The sequence below is a fragment of the Solea senegalensis genome, unplaced genomic scaffold (assembly GCF_019176455.1).
Source record: "Solea senegalensis isolate Sse05_10M unplaced genomic scaffold, IFAPA_SoseM_1 scf7180000015199, whole genome shotgun sequence".
Taxonomy (NCBI): domain Eukaryota; kingdom Metazoa; phylum Chordata; class Actinopteri; order Pleuronectiformes; family Soleidae; genus Solea; species Solea senegalensis.
In genome coordinates, this window is record NW_025321256.1 from 44865 (window position 1) to 67470 (window position 22606).

General features: G+C 40.1%; 1 protein-coding gene across 7 annotated transcripts in view; it reads right to left on the bottom strand.

Annotated features, from left to right (window-relative positions):
• Positions 1–22389, bottom strand: part of ctnnd1 (catenin (cadherin-associated protein), delta 1) — a 28845-nt gene extending 6456 nt beyond the window's left edge. For 2 of the 7 annotated variants that reach the window (XM_044017221.1, XM_044017218.1), the window contains exons 1-15: positions 22028–22315; positions 12750–12897; positions 9429–9503; positions 9210–9335; positions 8124–8416; positions 7935–8025; positions 7548–7738; positions 6018–6273; positions 5370–5441; positions 4456–4606; positions 3667–3868; positions 2184–2301; positions 1830–1986; positions 483–500; positions 88–153 (exon numbers count right to left, since the gene is read on the bottom strand). In XM_044017221.1, coding sequence (XP_043873156.1) covers positions 88–153; positions 483–500; positions 1830–1986; positions 2184–2301; positions 3667–3868; positions 4456–4606; positions 5370–5441; positions 6018–6273; positions 7548–7738; positions 7935–8025; positions 8124–8416; positions 9210–9335; positions 9429–9503; positions 12750–12890 — 1957 coding nt within the window. In that variant the 5' untranslated portion in view covers positions 12891–12897; positions 22028–22315. The other 5 variants (XM_044017219.1, XM_044017223.1, XM_044017224.1 and 2 more) reach the window with 5 other exon arrangements.
• Between the last annotated feature and the right edge of the window lie 217 nt (positions 22390–22606).

Sequence of the window (22606 nt, forward strand, 5' to 3'; positions counted from 1 at the left end):
GATGCAGAGGGACAGAACATGAAAATTATTGTTCTTTTTTCCCAAAACAATAAATGTAGTGGAAGTGTTGACTGATTGAGTCATTACCTTTAGCAGGTGTGGTCCTCTTTGGAATGTCTATTACATCTGCAGCTGCATCCTCATCTTTTTTACCTGGCAACAAACATGAGCAATACTGTATCACGAACACAAAAAAAACTAAATACAAAAAGAGTTATTTTACAGAACTACGTCTACTGTTAAAATTATTTCTATTAGGTTAGATATACTATGTTGTGAAAGGTAAAACAGAAACTGACCAAAAACATGTTCACCATTGAATATATCACTAAAACTCTACACGGTGAGAAGGAGACGTGCATGTTAGTACCATGACAACACTACTTCAAGCTGTTAGCTCAGCTGCAGCTTGCTACTGTTAAAACGGAGACAACAACAGGCAGCGGAAGGAAAGTGCAGTCATACAGAGGTAAAGCGCTTACCTTTGGAAAACCACTCATCTGAAGCCCAGCACAAAGAGAGGAGAGAAACATGGAGAGAGAAGAGAAGGGATGAACAGGGATGGGAAGGAAGAACAGGAGGAAGAGAAAGAGCAATTATGTAAGAGGAAAGCAGCCATAACTGAGCCACCCAATTAACACCTGATTACATCATAACAGCTCAGCTGCCACCACAGACACAGTCATGTGGACATGCCAGGTATGAAGGCCGATTAAAGCGCATTAAAGCAGACAACAGTTCATGTTTCACACTTTAACAGCTGCAGAATTTGAACAAGAGTTGTATAATTAGTCTTGAACTATATCACACTGTAAAATCTAGATTAGCTCTAGTCTCATTTATAATGACATGTAATGTTATAAAACTCCGATCCAAGTAAACGTGAAGGTGTTTCTGTAGGCTGCTAATGAAAACCAGAGTGAAAATAATCTTCAGTTTTAATTCATCGGTTTGTCATGGTCAACATTTTTATGTTGGGCTGGTTGACAGGCAAAATCCTTTTCGTGATAAATAAGTTTCCAACTAGAGGTCGACTAATATGGGTTTTTTTGTGGCTGATCAGGGCAGCCTGTATTTACTAAATATACTTTCATATCAAAAATAATTATGTTTCAGTTACTTTTTATAAAGTTTCCAAGGACAAAATGTGTAGTTTGAAACAATTGGCCATTTAAAAAAAAAATGGCATATATTGATCAAATGATTAATCAAATTTAAATTCAGTTTTTCTTCTGAGTGTAGGTTAAAGAAACCAGTTATATGTGGTTTAAAAAATTGTAAAGGACAGAAAGCAAACACTTTTTAAACATTCCAGAGATCTTAGGTAAAACAGCCATTATGTGTCAAGCAAATTTGCACAGTTAATAAATCTTTATACATATCATACATTGTTATATTAAGAATGAAGAACAATATATTGTGATAAACAGTATTATTAAATCATTGCCCAGTCCTACATTCATGTATTTACTAAAATTAACATTTTGACACTGCCTCATTTGTCACTGCAGTTGACTGCAAAATAAATTCTAAATAACTTTGGCAAAGCCACAAAACAGTAGAGAAAGGATGTGTGGTGAAGAAAAAAAAAATCAAATCAATACTCTGAGTGAAAAACAAAAACAGTGTGAGAGCATGAGCTTTCTCTCAGCTGAGGAAATAGTGAACATTCCTGTGAAAGTCTGTGGTTTTGTTTGTGCAAGTGTGTAAATGACGAAGATACCGTTGACAACAGTGACATCATGGCAATCTTTCTCCACAAGACAAAACATACCCAACAACCTCTCTCAATCTCTCTTTACCACTCATTCACTCACTCACTCACTCACCTTTGCCCTTGCGGGAGCTGAAGCAGCCACCCTTCTGGCTGGAGGGGGCGGGGCCCTGGTTGATGGGTGCAGCCTCCTGGTAGCGCTCACAGCCGGGAATTTCACGGTGCACGTGATAGGACAAGTTCCTCAGCAGACACACACTGTTCTCTATCAACTGCAAAAATGGAGGGAAAGCAGAGATGAGAGAATTTATTTTGACAAATTCTGAAACCAAAAACTATTGTTTTATATAGATTATACAGTATATCGTTTATTTACCAAATTAAAAAATAATACTTTATTGATCCCCACACAAAGACACAAGGGTCAATTAAATGCTTCAGTGTACTAATACTAAATAAGTCCACATACCTTATTGTCGACATCTTTACAGTCAATCTGGGACTGGACAATGTACATGAGCGAATCGACCAGTCCTGTGCATTCCCTCAGCTTCCTCCTCGCCTCACTTCGCTCCGAACTCACATTCCTTTAGATGAGCGGAAAAGTGGACAGGTTGAAAAACAAGAACATAAAAAGAAAATAAGGATTAGTGGCGTGTACGGCTGGAGAAATAGAAGGGTCACGACTAAAGGAATTCCTGCACACAATGCTGAAACTCACGCCCTGAGATTTGTCTGAAAGAAACCTCTGTCAAAAATACTGCTTTACAAAGACTTTTCACTTCAACAGATCAAGTGACAGTTTCTTCAGCTGCTCTAGGATCAAGTCTGACTTAAAGATCTGAAAGTAATGGATGGATGGAAGGAAAATTGAGACCAGTTAAGTTGTTTTGTGTGCTGATGTAGAAAAGATGTAAAGAAAGGAGCATGAAGGAGAAAACTCTGTGGAATGATATTCAGCCTTTGTTTTGTGTGGTGGCCTGATTTTCCGAGTGATAGACACGCAACTCAACTCACACACTAACAAGACACATTCCCCCACACAGCAGGGGGCACTAACATTAATTCACTGCATAGTTTAGGATGTTTCTTTAGATGTTGCAGTAGACCATCGTATAAAAATTCAAATACAGACTTAGGCTACATCAATTTCTGTATTATGGACCACACTAAAAAAACAACTAAAAACACTGTAATAACCTGTTTTTAGTTTCAGTGTCTCGTCATAATGGGCAAAACTGTCCAGACCCTCCTCAGCAAATCCCAAACATTTAGGTCATGGGATTACAAAGTTATTGACACATACTTTTCTACAGCCACAAGTGAACACAGTAATTAACCGTGTGGTCAAGGGGAATGCACAGATAACAGGGAGGCTAGAACATACTGTTTACACTGCTTAAGTCAATGCCCCACTGTCCCGCTGCTCAACCCATCCAAGTAAATTCTTCAGCCGCTCTTCTCTGACAACCACTTTGAAGATTTAATTTCAGCCAGAATGGTTTTCTTTGATTAATGCCATGACATTTATCTCCAAAGTATTTCAACGCGCACAATATAAAAATGACAGTTTTCATGTCCAAGAAACAGCGTAAATGTCTCTGACACTGAGAGGCACATGGAGACTTTTCCACATTTAGTTTATTTTCATTCAATCATCCCAGTATTTTATAGGTAGGTATGCAAAACACACTGGTTAGTTCACTATGATCTGGAAGCACACATCATGTGTATGGACACCAATAATTTTCCTTCCTTCCCATTAAAGCCACTCCAGTATGTGTATCCTGTTCTGCTCTATCTCTTCATTGCTTCCTTCGCCCTTACATCCCAAGGCTTTATCAGTCTACCGAGCTAGCAGCTGGCCACTTTCCTCTCCAGTCTTCAGTAGTACTCCACTTCTCCCCTCTCCATCCTTCCTCACTTCTTTCTCTCCCTCCCTCCCTCCATACCTCAGGCAGCCTGCTGTGTTGGTGAGGGCCGTCTCCCACTCCAGGTGTCTGGGCTTGCAGTTCTCCTCGCCACCTCCTGCACCGTTGCTCCCTTGCTCCCAGCCTGAATGTGGCACCATAACCTCATCGGAGAGGGCGTGCAGTGCATGGTCAACAATTTCCATTTTCACTGAGTCATGAGACGACAGGTTCCACAGCGTTCCTGAGAACAAAAACAAATACATACAATTAAATAATGTGCAAAAACTGGATATTTGTGGTTCCTGATTTGTTTGCAAATCCATCTGTGTGAATTTAAATGTGTTAAGAGTCCATTAAATCTGCCAAGGAATTTCAGTTTAGAGCTGCAATGATAATTTGATTATGGATTAGCTGATTGTATAATCATTTTTGGCATTTATTTTTGATCACCAATTGATTGAACTGTAGTACATAACTTCAAATTTAACATTGGTCAGACAAAAAAGGAGTATCTGTCAAATTTATTTCAACATTTCTTAACCATTTTGTAATGTTTTATATTAATGTTGGATGCAGAAACAATAGAAATTCAACAAAGATCTAGCTTCTTAAACCCAAAACCAGCTAGCAGAAATATCCAATCAAATGTGTTGGGGGATTGATGTCATACACTCTGAAGAAATTAAATAATTATGAAAAAAACAACAACAGTAAGAACATTTCTTCCAAAATTACTTACTTACTAAAGGAAAACTGGTTAAAAAAACAAATAAAACATGGGTAACATTTACACAGATGCAAATACGTCAATCAACATGTCATTCTAACCTGTGATGGTGTCAGTGAGGTCCTGGTCGCGGGTCTTCCTCAGCAGCCTGATCAGAGCTGGTACGCCGTCACAGTTCTTGATGGCGATCTTGTTATCGTGATCTTTGCCATAAGAGATGTTTTTGAGTGCTCCACAGGCTGCATGGTGGACCTATAACAGAAATGCATATAAATAACAGCTTAATGGTCGATTAGTCAAGATGGAAAAGCCCACGCTTTCATGAATTCAGCATAGTAGCATAAAATCAGTGGCAGTGAAACTAATTTCCTGTTGTCTTGATTTATTTGGGTACATTTCTTACATATTTTTAAACCAGGGTAATTTAAGCTTAAGTCCATGAACATCCTATAATCAGTAACCCACGTTAAGTGTGTGAAATGTAGTCTTTGGAATCGCTAACAACTCTCAGGAGTGACTGACTGATCCATTTATCCAGTCAGCCAGTCATTCGACACGCACCAGACTTCAAACTTGTCATTGGCTGTAGAGCATGAAATGTGAAATTAAGATGCTTCTCTGAGAATGAAATGCATGATGTGGTTTGCCTGGTAATGCCCATTCAAACATCAGCAAAATGTTTCCCCACAGCTTGGCCTAAATGAGAGGGAATCATAAAAAGAAAAAAGCCACAGGATGTTTTGGCCCAAACCATATTTAGCACAAATGTTGACCTCCAGGATTCAACTGAAGAAGTCAAATACGTAACACTTATTTCCATTCCTCATTCTTCCAATACTAGGGTTGAGTCCCACCAAAAATTGCCCTTTTCTTCTCATAACTCCCCTCAGGCCAAGTGGATTGTCAAACTATGATATTAAAAGTATACCACATTCCCTAAGCCTACTTTCCCCCACCTACTTCTACTTAAAGTAAGACTGAAAACAAAGCCACAAAAGAAGCAAAGACTACTGACGTCTCTGTTGGGGTTGTCGAGCATAGACACAAGCGCAGGGATTCCTTTCATGCGACGCACATCAGACTTCACCTGGAAAGAGAAAGGATGGATGTGAGCAGAGGGTGTGGATGATAGCCAAGTGAAGTTCAATTTAATGTTCATTGACAGCTCAGCTAATCAAAGGTAGTAATCAGTCTGTGAAAATACTGGAAATATTTAGAAAATACTTCAGAAATGTCAAATGAGCAAACACAAAAGAAATGTTGTGAATCTCAACATCCAGCTTCATAACACAGAATAAAAATTAACATAGAAAATTCCTATTTTGCATTTTCATCTGCGTCACATGTAATGATTCATATTTAATCAATTACAAAATGAATTGTCAACTAACTTGATTATCGGAGTGTATTTTTAAATAATTAAAACAAGCTCTATGATTTTTCAATATTTCAGCTTTGTTTGCTCCATATAACAAAGACATCATTAAAACAAAATAAATAGGTTTTCTGGACAAGACAAACAATCATTTCCAGGTTTAGGAAATGCTAATTATTTTATTTTGGGACATCTTAAGGACCACACAACTAATCCATTCATCCAGAAAATAATCAAATAATGAATCAATTGTGAAAATTATCATTAGTTGCAGCCCTAATCTCTTACTTTATCATTCTTATAAGTGAGATGCTGCAGGTAAGCGGCTGCATTGCTCTTGACTGGGTCTAGCCTGTAGTTCAGCATGGCGATGACCTCGGGCAGCTCTGGCTGCCGCCAGCCACCGGGCCCTGGACCTTTCCTTAGAGTGCTGTCCAACGAGGCCATGCTCCCCCTTTCCCCCTGAGCCAGTGGTGCTCCTCCACCCCAATAGTACATGTCCCCTGGTCCACTCATGTCGCCGTCCAGGGTGCCTTCATAACTCCTGTGGAGGATGTGATGTGTGAATGTTAACTCCTTAGACAATCGACAGACATTTATCAACAAAAAGAAAAGAGGTGTATCTGATCTGAAGGATTAAAGAGCATATTATAGGCTATATATACATATACTAACACAGAACAATAGCAATTACAAAAGCTGATTGGGTTACTAGATACAGTCAGTGGTAGATGATGTAATCAAAACAAACATCCTCATGTGAGCACAACCTGGGTGGAAACTAAAAGACTGCTTACTTATTCAACTACTCTGTTTGTATTGTTATCAGCAGACAGCTGGCTAGTTACTCTTCCCAGCAGGGGCAGACTTAATGAATCAGAAACCATTCACTCGAATGTATTTCTCTTCAACAAGCAGAAACCCAGAGTCAGAGTGAGCTAACCATGCTTAGTCATGGTAGTGCTGTAAAATGTGGCCAGCACTGAGACTAATTAGTCTACAGGTCTGCTCTGACTGAAAGTGATGTCAGCCTTTTGTTGCAGTGGTTTTTCAACTTAAAATAACTTTTTGCACATTGCAGAAACTCTATTTCCACAAATTTGATATTTAACACAACAGGTAAAGGGATAATTTTTAAAGTGTGGTTATAAATGGTACTGACATAAAAACTGAAATAAAAGGCTGGTAGGAGGGAAAAAGAGAAAAACAGTGCACTCACCCACACCAAAGTCCACAGAGAAAATCAACAATTTAATGTTCAGCACATAGGAGATGTTAATCCACTGTTGCCACCAGCATCAAATCCAGATGTGTTACCTTGTGACTTCAGTGTTTGAAATAATTTATTCTGCTTTGTAAAAGTGACACAAACTTACCAAGTAGGGCAGCAGTAGACCAACAGCTCCCTTGTCCCCTATTGCTAAAAACCTTGATTTTCCATATGGGCTTTGGTGTAGGAAAATGGGAGGTTTACAAAATTTCCAGAAATTTGTTTTCCCTTATGTCCCCACTGGCAGCTATGTCTTCAGTGATAGCAATCCTCTGGGGCACAACCACTGTTCCTCAGAACCCGAACAATCACTTAACAACTGCCTACATACATCATTCAGCAAAAACGTACATGTTTACTGAGATGTACTGGATCAAGACCAGTTAAAAATACTTTTATTCCACCTTTCCTGTCGCATTTACGAATGAAACCCTGATCACTTTACTCAGAGAGAAGAGTCGTGGACACTGCATGCATGCATACATACATCCAAGTGTTTGCTACGCCTACAGCACAAAACAGTCACTACAAAAGATTAGAGCACTTACCCAGTCCTGCGTGGGGGGCCATGGGGAAATGCTTGGTGGTTGCGGGGCATAGTACTGAAGTGCATTGGGTGCCCCATCCCATAGTCAGGTTCATCAAAGCCCATGCTGCGCTGATCATCCTCCAGACCATAAGGCTCTGGAACAAACCTCGGGATGGAGGAAAGCTCCATAGCGCTACCCATACGCCCAACCTAGACAAGACCATCAATAAGTGTCGAGTAGTAAAAGCTACAATCCAAATAAAAAAAAAACATGGCTAATTATTCAAATCATATTATTCAGTTTTCAACACAAAGCACCCAAATTAGGAAGTGAATTTTGTGAATAACCAAGTTATTATACTTCTAGAAAAAAAACATCAAACCAAATGATGATTACTGTACATACCTGTGGCTGAGCAGCATAGGGGTCTAGTTGGGTCCTGCTGGGGGCTCTGTAGCTTGGATCCAGAGTTCTGTAACCATCTGGATGGACTGGTCTAGAGGTTGTGAAAGAGAAATTTGGATTAACCATTTATTTTCTTTTGATGACTTGGACTTACATGAACATAAATTTTTATCTAAAGAAACATGATACCTGTAGCGATCATCCATGCGAGCACCCCTGGTTAGACTTGCGTAGGTCTCAGATGGAGGTCCAGTGCGGTAGTCGTCATAACCGCCTTGGGGTCCGTAGTGGTAGTTTCGAGGCACAGTGTGCGTGGGGTAGTCCATTGGCATGCCTACACCTGGTGCCTGTCTGTAGACTCGTTCCATGGGCGTTGTGTAGCCCCCCATACCGGTCACTGAACCCCCACCATCGAGGGAAAGTGTGTCTGATACAGAGGGGATGACTGTACGAGTAGTAGTGGTCTTTACTACTTTCTTTACCTGAAAGAGCAAAAGAAAGGAGGCAAGAGATGAGATGTGGCTGCTGAACATTTACAACTATGAAACTGTAAAACATTTAATCAAAAGGGAATCTATCAGGAAATTATAATCACAGTAAAGCAAATACAGAGTTTCTCCACTTCATACATTATACATGTTAAAAACAGTGGCTGAAGAACATTACAACTTTGGAGTAAAGACGAAACATTTTCTTCCCCAGTCTTCTGTTCAGGATTTGTAGGCTGTATCGCTGCTACAATATATATATATATATATATATACACACACAATATATACAAAATCAAACAAGCCAGGGAGACTAAGGAAAGAAAATAAAGGTTATCATAAAGTGAATAGACCAAACAATCTCTTAACACAAGGAGAGGAAGACAACAACGATGAAGATAGGTGACATGAATGAAAGTGCAAAAGAGAGGTGAGATTAATGACATCATGGTTTTCCCAAAGTAGCATACTGGTTGTCTACACGAAAACACAAGGTTGGTGTTTTGAGATTTTCCCACTCGAGGATCCATTTTTAAGAATGGTTCCCAAAACGCTGCTTACATGTGAAACACTGATACAATAAAATATAGACACATTTGTGTTTTCGACAGCCACTTAAGTGAGTCGACCAGTGTGTGATTGTGTTCAGGTCCTGCAGCTGACACGTCTCCAGTTTTTCAAAGCACAGAATGTCGCTGAATTTTAACAAAACCTGCCATAACTATTTCTGGCAGCATATCAGTTTCACACTATGCAACAAGTTTTTCTATTTAGATCTAATTATCACCGTGGTTTCTGTGCGCCGCGTGGTTCCATCATCATTGGTCTCCAAAGAGACAACAGGTGTGGACTCCTGTGGGTTCTCCTCTACCGTGTATGTCTCCTGCACCATCTGACCAGGCTCCATCCTGAACTGCACACACATATTCACAAATTGCAGTAAAAAATTAGAGATACAGGTTTAACATGAGAAATGTTTATGGTTGAAAATGAAAGGAGTTTTTACGTGATGTGTCCCGTTGATGTAACCCTCGTTCAGTGTCAGCCTCTCTATGTCTGCATCACAAGGAATGCGGCCGTTCTGCCGAGAGAAACAAGCACACATGAGGAAAGTCAACACACACAACACCTGTCATGGGCCAGCTGAACTTTTCAAACATTAGTTTCTCATGTTTCAGACCAAGCAACATCACAAGTGAAAGCAGCAACTGTCGTCAACTTTCCGATGAGTTCTATTGCTCTCTAAACCATTTAACAAATAAATTATTAAAACTGATTTATTTCAGTTTGGGGACAAAATAGACTTTTGAGAGTTTGGGAAACGATGATCAACTCTTTCTGACATTTTGTGGACCAAACAAGTAATAAATCGCAGAATAAATCAAGACATTATTCAAGAATGAAAATTCCAGCCTAAAGCCTGACCAGAAAAAAAACAAGTAACTTTTAAAAATAAATTGAAAGTCTGTGACAGATTGGAGCTTTGGATCTCATGTTAGAGTCTTTTTCGGCCAAAGGGGAAATGCATGGAGGGTAAGAGTGAACTGTGATGATGGAATGAAGAAAATGAGTCAGTCATGAAATGAATAACAATGCACACCGAGGCAAGCAGAGAGATAATAAAAAAAACCTGTTTCATGGGTCATGTGTTGACACCACCAGCAGTGCCTTCCCAAGAGCACAAATGGGCGTGGTGGACTACCCATTTCAGCCACAGGGGGAGCTCTAAGATTCCCTACCTGGTCTCTACAGCCATGAATGCAGTTTTATCTTCACAACTGAGCAGGGTTCAAAAACGAACACAGCCGAGAGAGGAGGGCCGGAACCCACCCATTCAAAGACAAGACGTAGTCTTCTCCCAATGAAATAAATTCATTTTAAGATTTTTCTTCTTTTTTTTAATTCGTAACTACCAGGTAAATGTGGTAATACATTTGTAAATGTGACTTTACCCAAGACACCCTGTCAACATTGTGAACAGCGACATGGCTTAAATCAAGTAAGGACTCTTTGGTACAGATGAGGACTCTGTCAAAGGGAATAGTAGAAAGTGTCGGGCAGACGTGAGCGAGTGGGAACCTGTCAGTAAATGACTGAGGTCGTGCTGTGCTGCCTGAGAGAATGGCAGAGGCATGCCGAAGCCTTTGGGCTATGTAAACACACACACACACAGATAAGAACGAGCACAAGCTACATTTCTGTCTTGCTCTCACTAATAACACACAAGCCTCAGCCTACATTTCTCTTTCTGTAAATTTCTGGCTCTTCATCAGCCAGAATTACCAAGGACTAAAATGAATGTCGGTGACTGAAAGCCAACACGCAAGAGCAGCCGAAAAGAGAGGGAAAGTGAGGGAGTGGTAGAGCACGGCGGTTTATGAGAGCGTATTTCAAAGGTTACCTCAGGGCCTTGCGTATATGTAGTTGTACATGTGTATGACAACTAACAGTATTCATGCTCCCTAATGATCAAGTGTGTCAATAAAGAAGTGAAAGAATGAGAGAGCGTGGGTGTGTGTGTGAGTGACTACACGTCCGTCTGTCAGGAAGCAAACACATTTTACACATGAAAGTGAATCATATTCAAGGGTTTTATTAAGTTTTACAACTGATAAAACAGGTCTGATTAGACCACGGTAGTAAAAAGGCAGGTTTCGCTCAAGAAATGATTGATTTCTTGAGTCACATCTCCAGTTTGTTTAATACTACCATTTATGCAATCATGACTCTCTCTGTCCTTCCACCAGATGAGAAAAACACTTGAAACACCAATATTGTGATCAAGTGACCAATATTGACACAATGCCCGAGCCTGTTTTTAGGTTGCTTCATAGAGTAGGCAGCAACATTTTCACCACATGGCACCCAGGTACTTGGTGGAACAGCCAATAGAGCCACCACTCTCTCTCTCTCTCTGAACTGCCTCATGATTGGTCAAAGTCTCCAAAAGATTTTCCCAAGACTGTAAACGGAGCCTAGAAAAGGTGCTGATGTTACTTATTCATCAATAACAGCAATGCTATTTAGGGATGCACAATATTATTGGCTTTATGATGTATTATCGGATATCACAAACACGCCAAGATCCCCTAATATCGCCTCTTTTCCACCAGTGGTCCCAGCTCGCCTCAGCACAGCACAGTTTGGGTTGGCTTTCCACTACAAAATAGTACCTACTCAACATGTGTCATCACTGCACGGCTGCATGAAACTGCCATGATTAGTGACTTGTAAAGCAGTTGTTTGCAGTGCAACTGAATCAATAGAATCAGTTAATTAAAAAGACTTCATCTGACAGTCACTGGACTGATATACAGCAGCAGGGTTTGTGATGCTAATCGCGAACTGCAGTGCTGTCGCTACATACACCAGACTCCTCTGTTAAATATTGAGATTTTAGACATTTCCCTGGTTGTATCTGTATGCAAAATATTATGTTAACTTTACTACAAAAGAAACCAAATGTCCTCTGGCGTTGGAGTGCAGAGAGTAAATATCAGTTATCAGCCCAAGCACTCGATATATCAGCACATTGGAAAGTCCAGGGAATAACAACATTCCTTGTTGTTATTGTCGTTTGTTTTTGTTTGGCTTCATATTTTCTTAACCTGGGCTGTCAAAGCACTTTGCAAACTGTTTTGAAACAGTTCTACAAAAATAGTTATTATATAAAAGTTATAATTATCTTATCATTTAACAACAAACATATTTATCCAACTACAAAATAATCCAGCCAGTTGACATACTGCACCTACAAAAGTTAACTCTTGGCAATGGTGCAGAAAAACATGAGAAAAACTACAGCAAAATACATATCAAGTAAGACATCTCTCTGCAGACAAAACTCCATATAGCAGACTTGATGACTTGCAGCGTTGTTAGGCTTGACAGGTGGAGAGATATGATGATAATGATGATGGTAAGACTGGGAGGAGACATGGATGTTTCTGAGAAACCGATGGGAGGATGAAGAAAATGTACAATTATAGATGAGAGGACAAACGGAGGATGGAAATTATCTCCTCAGGACGACTTCATCGGAAGGCACATTAGTGACTTTATAACAACTTCCAAAACTCAAACTAAATTTTAAATGAGCATCAAAAGTCCAGTCTGATTTAAACTAAAAAAGGATATTGTTTTCCCCCCTTGGGTTTCATTTAAATTCTGCAACCATCCAGCCAGTCCAAACTGAGGCGATATATATGGGTGAGCATGGAGATGACACTGGATGATCTCACTCAGATCGAGAATGGGTGCATCTGAGGGACTTTTCGATGGAAAGTGTGCATGGGTGAGGAATGGGGAAGGGTTTGTTCCCTGTTACCTGCATGTTGGGGAGGGGGCGGGGCAAGGTGCCGGCGCATGACCTCCGCTCCTCCTCCAGAGCTCGGCTCAGCATCTCAAACTGTCTCTCCTGCTCCCGCACCGAGGCCAGCAGGGAGGCCGTACTCGCACACTGCTCCATTCACACGCTGAGAGCAGAGGATAGGACAGGACAGGGGTCAACAACACCAGAGGGCAAGAAGAGATCCAACCATCACCAAGATTTTAATCAAAGAACAGACATTCACAGAGAAACTGAAAACCCCAAGTGTAATGGTATGAAAGAAGGATCCTGACAAAGAGCAGCTCTGGGAACACAAACGTGTTCAAAGTGTGAATGACGTTGGTGCATGGAGGTTAAAAAGCAGGTGGCGCTCACGCAGGAAGAGAAATAACGGAGGGAAGTGAGAAACAACTGTGGAGATAATGTGACGACTGATAGAGCAAGAGCATGAAACAGGACAATCAACAGAAATAAGACAGAATTAATCTTATTCAGTTCAAATTTAATATTAGATGAGCATCAGCAGAGCAGGGATGAGAATTACTCTCACAGTTTTAGTGAATTTCTTTTCACCTTCTGCTATGCAGGGTTAAAAATGGAAAGAAGTGAGATACATGACAAGAGATGGTTACACCACACTTTCAGCTGCAGCGTGTGGAGCTTGTTAACACTTCTTAATTCCAAGGACAAGAGAGGGAGACAAGTGCGAGAGCATATCTCTGCTTTGCTTATGAGTGAGAGAACAATATTTCATCTGATAAGCCACTGTATCAGGGGCCACTTCTTTATCAGGGTGACTGCCGCTCTCTCCGGTCAATGACCTTTTAAATTATATTTCTAGCTTGCATTCAGTGATCAGAGAAAACATGTCAACATGTCATAGCATCAACTACATTTTCACAATAAAAAAAAAGCATTGTAAAAAAAAATGTTCTTACATTTCCTTCTTCAGCTCTATGTGATGATAAATGTGCTGTCACAATGACAACTTTGAGACTTATATTGTATTTAAGTCTCACTGTGCCTGATAAAAATCAACACAATTTTAACTCATAGGGACACCTAACCCCCATCTTACAATCAAATAACACTTTATCACAATTCAAATGCTGGCATCTATTTATTTCAAAATAACCAGCTGAATTACATTACCAATATGGAAGCAATGAATCATCATAGCCAAAGACCAATGATTGATTGTGCTGGAATACAAAAAAAGTGCCTGCAACAAACTAAGCAGTAACAGTGAATAGAAGAAAAAGTTTTGCTTTTAAACATCAAACTGTCCCTTGAGAGGGAAATGCGGCCTGAGCACATGCCACACATGACCTCAGCCTAAATTACAGAGGAATGATAATAAGTCAACAGTTCCAATGAAGACAATGACAAGGTCTTTATCCTCGGACTTCCTCAGCAGGGATGCTGGCACAGACCGGGATGAAGAATCTGGGTGAGATTACTTGAGCAATGTCTGTCTAATAATGGGATGACATGAGCGTGGCTCTTCTCCAAACCAGGGCTAAAACCATTTTCGACTTCAAAGTTCACTGACTCATGGAGATCAAATCTGCTCTCCATCCACACACACACACCACTGTCAGGGTGAACAAAGCCTCCTGTATTAAGTCCAAGTGTGCACATGCGTAAATGAGTGTGTCCACATCTGTGTGAGGGTGAGAGATTTGTGTTGGTCAGAAACAAAATAAACAAAAAGGCAGCAGGTGTGTGTGTGTACCGCTGACCCTAAAATACTCAAACAAAGCTGTGGCACCTTTCTGTGGAGTAAATACTCCTCCATGTTTCTCTCTATTTGTGTGAAAAATAAAACACACATTTGTGGAGAGAAGGATGCATTAGACACAAAAACATGTGCACACACACACACAGCCATTGTCATACATTCCACTGTGAGATTTAGCGTGTCATATCCTGTCTCGGCTCTTGGAAGCTGTCCTAATAAGGGAGCCCTTCATTCTTTCATTGTGCTTCTCTCATCCATCATTCACACACCAACATTTTTTCTTCCCATCCAAACACTTCATTCGTGGAAAGGGGAGAGTGGAGCGGTTACTTTCTCTGACCACTCAGGACGAGCGACCACAAACCAACAAAGTGATTCTATAGTGGATGATGCTCACAGACTGAATGGATTTCAAGTATGTACTGTATAAGTAACAACTCTGAAAGGCTCAGAGTGCTTTTAAAGAAACCCGAAACAACAGATCCCCACTCTTAAAGGGAAAATAGGAAACTATTTAAGTACAAATAAAAAATTGTGGTGTCCAGGGATGAGCCGATACTAGCAAGCAAAACTGGATAGGATATCAGGAAAAGAAAAAAGTAAAATCAAATATGATCTGCAAACAGGGCTAAATCAATTTAATGAATTACTTCAAATTAATGGTTCAGGAGCATTTGATTATTAGGAAAACAAATTATTATTCGACTTCCACCACCAGATTTCCATAGTTCATTGTGCTGCAGATGGCTCAAGCCTGATCCACATGGAAACCAAACTTTCCCGATATGATATTTTTCTTTTTTTGTTCCTCAAAAAACTGTGTAGTATAAACAATGCTGTAGTATATACAATGATGAGGCATGTATGTGGTGCTATAACAGGTGACATTTCAAAGGGTGGCAATTTTCCAAGAACAGCCTTTCAAGCCTACCAAAAGATCGATGATGAATAAAAAGCCCATACAACACAAAATTCTTGCAGATTCTCTTAAACTGGCCCTGGTTTCACAGCATCAGTGAGCAAACCACTTTTAATTTCAAGTTAAAATGTTTTGCATAAATTGGTCTTTTCTTTGAATGATAAAAATCTTGTATCAAATTTGGTGTACAAAACAAATTGGAGATTTTGCTTGTATGTCATGACGCCCAGCTCTAACTGTAAACCAAAAATATCATACAGATGCTTCACTAAGCACCGGGTGTAAAGACATGCGTGTGTCACATGTGACCAGGAGGAGGTTGAGGGCTGCACATGTTTAGGTGGTACATGCATCAGCACAAATGTGACAGTAAAGTAGTTGTTTTGTTTAAATTATTTTTAAAAAAGCTCCAACGGACTGATATCAGTATTAGAAGATACTCAAAGTTGTGATGTTAGTGTTGGTTTAAAACACAAAAAGTGGAATGGGGCATTTCCAACAGGAGTCATGAAGTTTGCTTGGAGCAAATCAAGTTTTTACATTGGAGAATTTCCGCTTTTGACAGCAGCGACACATTAGATAAGTCAGCATACCACAATTCAATGTATAGCAGACGACAGTCTCCTCAGAGCAACAGACACACACAACCCTCTATAACTACTACTACTCGCCGCTAAAATGCTTGTGGCAGAAAGCAGTTAGTTGTAAGAGAGTTTTAAATGGCTTTAGCCACTTAATGCATGGGCATTAATCATTAATCTATTGTAAGACCATTAGTGGCAGTGCTTAATCGTATTTGCTAATAGGATAGCCCAGGAATTACACTGAAAAGCCACTTACCATTTTGAGCCAGTGCACAAAACACAGATGTATACACACTGTTATGTACACTGCTCGCTGAAGCACACACGCACGCACGCACGCACATCACCCAGTTCCTTCCATTATTATCATATGCTATCACTGCTTCTTCAGTGACAGAGGCCTTCTCCACACGGAAACATGGCTTTCCCTATACAACCTTTTTTTTCCTTTTTTATCATTAAAGTGTTTCATCAATACTGTATTGTTTGAAGAAATGTCTTCGCACACCCCAAAAATGGCAGCACGTACGCTGCAGTATATACGCCAAGCCTGTGTGGCACTGTACCGCTGCCACAGAAACATGCCAAAAACACAGAAGACATGGAGTATAAAGCATGCATGCTGTGTACAAACTCCAAACACAAGAAGTATGACAAAGATGGCAACAGCAAATGCAAGAGCAGGATCACGGGAGTTTTCGTTTTCCCAAAGATGAATTTCGGTTGTATACACTAAAACGCAAGGCATTTTTGAGATTCTGCTCCAGGGCTCCCAAGGAGTCAATACAATACAAAACGTCTGCAGAGTCTCCCAAGTTAGTTCTCCTGTGTATGTGCCCTAAATATGTGGTGTTTGAGGCAGGCATACATGCATTCTGTTACAGTCCACCCACCCACACACAGCTGAGGTGAACCGATGGTAAAATGCTGTTGTGGTTTGGCCAAATGCTCTGCTGACTCAGCCTCATTTGAATGGACACACAGATTTAGCCTTTGTGTGTGTCTGTGTGCGTTAGCCTTGGCCCACATCCAACTACTTCTGCCTTCATCGTCCCAACTTGAAACCTTGAAGTCCACCGCCACCCCTGCTCCCATGGGGCCAGCAGTGTGGTAGCTGCAGAGAGAGTGCACATGCACACGCATGCACGCACACACCCACCCACAAACAGTCACATTCACATACACTGCTCAAGGACCTCAGCAAGGCCGGCTGTCCTACCTACGGGACGCCAACTTACTATTTTAGTGGGGGAGGAAACGTGAGGGCAACTGTAACTCATGGGGCAAAAAAGAGCAAAATAGGAACCAGTGAGTGCCAGTACATGAACATCTAACTGGAGAAAATAAAAATGCCTACATATTTGGAGGTAGTGTTTAAAGAATTTTCTTTAAAGACAAATCAAATGACCAAATGTCACCCTGTAGACAACAAGGCTAATCTTAATTTGGGCTGCAACTAATGATGGTTTTCAAAATCAAATCAGCCATCAATTATTTTCTAGATTAATCGATTCCCAAAACCACAGAAAATATTCACAAATCTGAAAACTTGTTTTAAATATTTTTTGAAAAACAAATAATTTAGTAATAAACAAGTAATCGTTTTGTTGTTGCAACAGCACTTTCAATGACTTAAATATGTCTGTGACAGTGTGTAGTTTTGATTACACAAGTGTCAAATCTCCTGTATTTTCAAGAAACAAAACACAGTCACGCAAGACATGGCTGCTCCAATGAAGGCCACACAAAGCCTAAAGGTAGACGTCTGGTTGCATTTTGAAATTTAAAAACTATGAAGACAATGGAAAGATGGAAAAACGGCCATATGGGCATGATGTGCAAACCTGAGGTGAAATGCTGTGGAAATACCACAAGTATCTGAAAGCATTTAACACGTTCTCAGCCAGATACTCAATTTTCAAACACATCAGATCCAAAACAAACCCCACTGAAGGAGGCTAATACATACCAGTTTACAGCAAATCCAACGTGTACAGACACCTCCAACGATTTACTTGAATAACAAGACTCCAATGAAGCATTGATTTCAAGCTGTATAAAAACAATTGCACCATAAACACTTTTGGCAGTTTTTCTTCTGATATACATTAAGTATTTAGTGTGGAAGCAAAAATAAAGTTCTTCTACTGTATAATTGATGTTTACAGAAAGTATGTCTTCCTACTTACCCCTGACACTTACTCTATATTAGAGTGTAATTGTATTTTTTGTAATTTTCTTACTATTGTATTTTCATCATCATCAGTCATCATCTAACCGCTTTCACCATCGTGAAGCCCCTATTGTATTTTATTTTATTTTATTTTATTTTATTTTATTTTATTTTATTTTATTTTATTTTATTTTTATTTTATTTTTATTCTATTCTCATCTCTTAACTGAGCTGTTGTTAATGTGTGTATCCCCCCTGGGGGAGGAATAAAGTCATTCAATCTTCAAGTCCTTCAGTTTAGAGCTAGCTTAGTTTAGAGCTGTGTTGTTAATGCACCATTTATATACATATATATCTTTAATATAATTAAGTTGTAGGGCTCCAACTAACAGTCATTTTCATAAACCCAAATCATTTAGTTGTAAAGATTTATTTAAATTATTAAAGAATACTCAAACCACTTAATATATTATCAAAATAGTTGCCAATTAATTTCGTAAACAATTAATCGTTGCAACCCTAATCCGTTTACTTATTCAGAGTTGTCACAGTTGACCAAAGCATATACATCTGCACTATAGACAGCACTTGTTAGCCAAGTTAAATAAAAAGTACATTCATGTAAAAGCTTTGGGTTCTTAATGTAAACACTCGTATTTTAAAAGACCATTGTTCTTTGTGTTGAACAATTCACAGCATGAATTATCCAGGAATCTCTTGTACGTCACAACAAAAATGGAAGTGTACCTGAAACTAAGCTAAATCAGTTCCGAAAAGCCGTGACATTGCTTTAATACCATTATGTCTTTTATATGAGGGTAGTAACGAGAAAACCTTTATACCCCAACATTGCTACATCGCAGTGTGGTAAATGTTAACAAAGCTAATTAAAAGACAACATGTAAATTAATTAAACTAACAAATCGTGGGTAAAGCATGACATCAGACAAAACCACACTTGTAAGAGAAATAACAATTATTTTCATAATCAAACCAAAAGTAATTCGTTTTGACTTCTTTGTCATTTGTAGGAAAGAAACTAAAAAATATTCACACCTAAGAAGCTATAAAGTCTGAAAAATAGTTGCTGAATGATTCAATAACTAATTAACTGCTGCAGCCCAAAATATATATATTCTTATACATTAAACAAGAATTGACATTTATGGTCACTCACAATAGTGGAAAATGGTCTAACAAACTTAAAATTATGAGCAATAGTCAGAAAAGATTTACTACTGGTGAAGTGCAAACAGAGAATGACCGCCGCTCAACAAGGAAGTCAGTTCAAATTGCCACACTGAGGATCATAAAAATGCAAATTGGCACTGAAGATTTCCAAGAAGAAAACCACCGGCTCTGAGGGAGGGTTCGGTACAACAGATCAACTTCACAGCTTTAGAAAAATCTGTGCACTCATTCTCACTCATCCCACGTGACACCTCCTGCAAGGACAGTGAACTGACGTGCTCGCTGTTCAAATAAAAACACAAGTGCAGGTGTAACCGTTGGAGGGAGAGACGAGGACAGATAAAGTAGAAGGAGACGGAGAGAACACAGACAGGGGAGGAGGAGCAAATATAAGAAAACCCCAGCTTCTGTGTGTCAGAAGGGACACACCCGTGGCATGCTCAGAAAGCCCGTCATTACAGAGGCTCACAAATGATAGCCCTGGTTAAAACAACTGGCTGAGCAGCAAGACTTCAGCCCCCACAAGAAAACAGCTAGGAACAAATTCTGGGCTGAAAAAAAGAAATGTCCAACATAGTTCAACGTTCCTCCTTTTCAGCTCTTACAGAGGGGACATTTCTGAGCAAAGAGCTTGTCCAAACTTGCTCTCAAACTCTACCATCTTTGTTCCAGCAGGTCAAAGCAGGTATGCCTGAAGGGTAACAGAGGAATATGCCATGCATGTCCACACTGTACTGAAACTCACCAACCAGCTGACTAGATCAACACAAATCACAGTTATCCCAGACCAGTTGCCAAACATGTCTGTGTGTTTGTGCTTGTGCAATGACTTGTACAGTCACAAACAGAAACTACGGATAACAATCACCAACTGAAAGCAGCAGGTTTCCTCCAGGAGTGAATGACCCCAGAGATTGATTCTGCAAAGTTCCTCTTAGTAACACTGCACAACTGGACAACTGTAAATTGAGATGTGTGTCTGTGTTGCAAGACAAGGGAACGAATAACGAAGCAACAAACAGGCCAGCCACCTTACCACACCCACACATCCAGACCCACACAACAGGTTCTTGCTTTTGTCCCTCGCTGCTGTTGCTCCACCACCACAAATCCTGTCTCCCTCCTCTACCTGGCAAACCACATCAAAGGGCTGAAACATTAAACTGTGCATTCTCACATTAGACACACACAAAACTGGAGAAGAGACACCTCCATCAAGGTCACTCAGTAATAATACTCAAAATCAAAAAGTGTGATTGAAAAAGGAATCACATAATTTTTAAATAGGCATTTCACAAGGGATTTCAAAGCAAGACATTTTTTAACAGCTGTTTGGTATGAAATTTGAAAACTCTCCTGTCTTTCAAAGTTAACAGTTGTTTTGATAAACATCCTGAATGCAGATGAGTTGGAAAGGTGCTGAATTTTAAGAGCCTCTAACTTCAAATAACAGGTGCATAGTTGTGATTTCTTTGCCAAATATACATCTAGGAAATTACCAGTTTTGGGGCTGATGATGATTCGGTTAATCGATTACAAAATGAATTGAAACTATGTTGATTGTTCGATTTTCTCTGATTTTGAAGCTCCTGCAAATGGGAATATTTTGTGGTTTCTTTGCTCTATATAAAAAAAGGAAATCATTAAAACTTAATAATTTTGGCTTGAGGGCAAAAGTAGTCATTGGAGAACATGATCATTTCCAGGATTGGTAAAGACTGTTCAACATTTTCTGCCATTTCGTGACCAAACAAGTACTCAATTAATCAAGAAATTGACAGATTAGTTGATTACGAAAATAATCATTGTTCATCTCATTAAAATAATATCAGATAGCGAGAAATAGCCTGCTTATATACACTCGTGAGGATACAATGACCTGGATGACAGAGAACAAACACGTAATAACATGCACAAGTTTACTCTTGTCACGAATTATATCGTGAACTGGGTCGTAGTGATCTGTGGTGTTTATAAAGTGGGTCCACACATGAAAACATTTGGGAAGCACTGACCTACATCTGCACAAAATGGAATTAAAAATCCAACTCTATTTTTTTTCTTATGAACCTTGCGAGCCATATACAGACACCGTCCGGCACTGCTGACCGCAGAGAGGGGGCGTTACAGATACAGCACATAATAGAGCATTGATAAGTAATCCGAAACTGGACTTTGACCACCAGTTTACGATTTGTGGGACGGCGGACTGGCCGGTCACTTCCGTGTTCTCTCACCTGCCCTGAAACCAGCAAGTCGTGGAAACATAACTGACATCAAAATCCAGCTATAAAGCCTCAAATTCATAGTGTTTCGCCTCCCAGACACAATCAAACCACACTATTCGTACAACAACGCGACACGTTTGCTAGCCAATATTATGTTAGATGCGAAAACGACTCGCCATATTAACCTCTTTAAATAGGCGTGTTCAAGTTCCGTTAAACTTTTCGCAAAGTCCCACACGACTTATTCGTCCATCCAGCGAACGCAGTGAGTGCACCGACGCTGGCGACATTAGCTGGTGCTACGGTGACTACTAGCATGCTAACGAAGCGATACAACAGTTGAGTTTACACAAAAAAAACAAAAAACCGTCCATCTTCCCAACTAAACCCGTCCCACCCGCTGCACCCGAGCACAACACACAAAGAGACGTGTCATTACCGGTTCTGGAGACAACGGTTAGGCTTGTTTTTCAAAGTCCATAAGTGTTAAAGTGAGCTGGGTTAAGGCCTAGCCTAGCTGACCTCCGCTGCTACTCCTGCCGCCGCCGCTGCTGCTGCTGCCGCTGACACAGTCCAAACCTCGACCCGCAGGCTCGGGAAGAGAACCGAGTTGAGTTGAGACAATAACAACAGACACAAAAACTCGGCGTGGTCCAAGCACAGAAGCGTGAGAGGGAACAACAGTGTCCACCGCTGGGAGTCAGTGCTCACAATGAAGACGGAGAGAAAACACCCACCTATGCAATTTCCTCTGCTCCGTGCCTCGGCTTGTTGTTCACTTGTCTCTGCTCTTCCTCTCCGCTGGGGGGAAAAGGTGGGGGCGAGAGCGGAGGGTAGGGAGGAGGGCAGTCAGTCTACACTACACTATAATAATTAAAATATATATTATTATCATGATTATAACATAGCTCTAATTGAGAAATTCACTTGCTAAAGCCGCAACAGATGTGACAAACAAGTGACAACACAAAACAGGAGTAGGAATAATATAGGCAATATTACATACATATAAAATGGA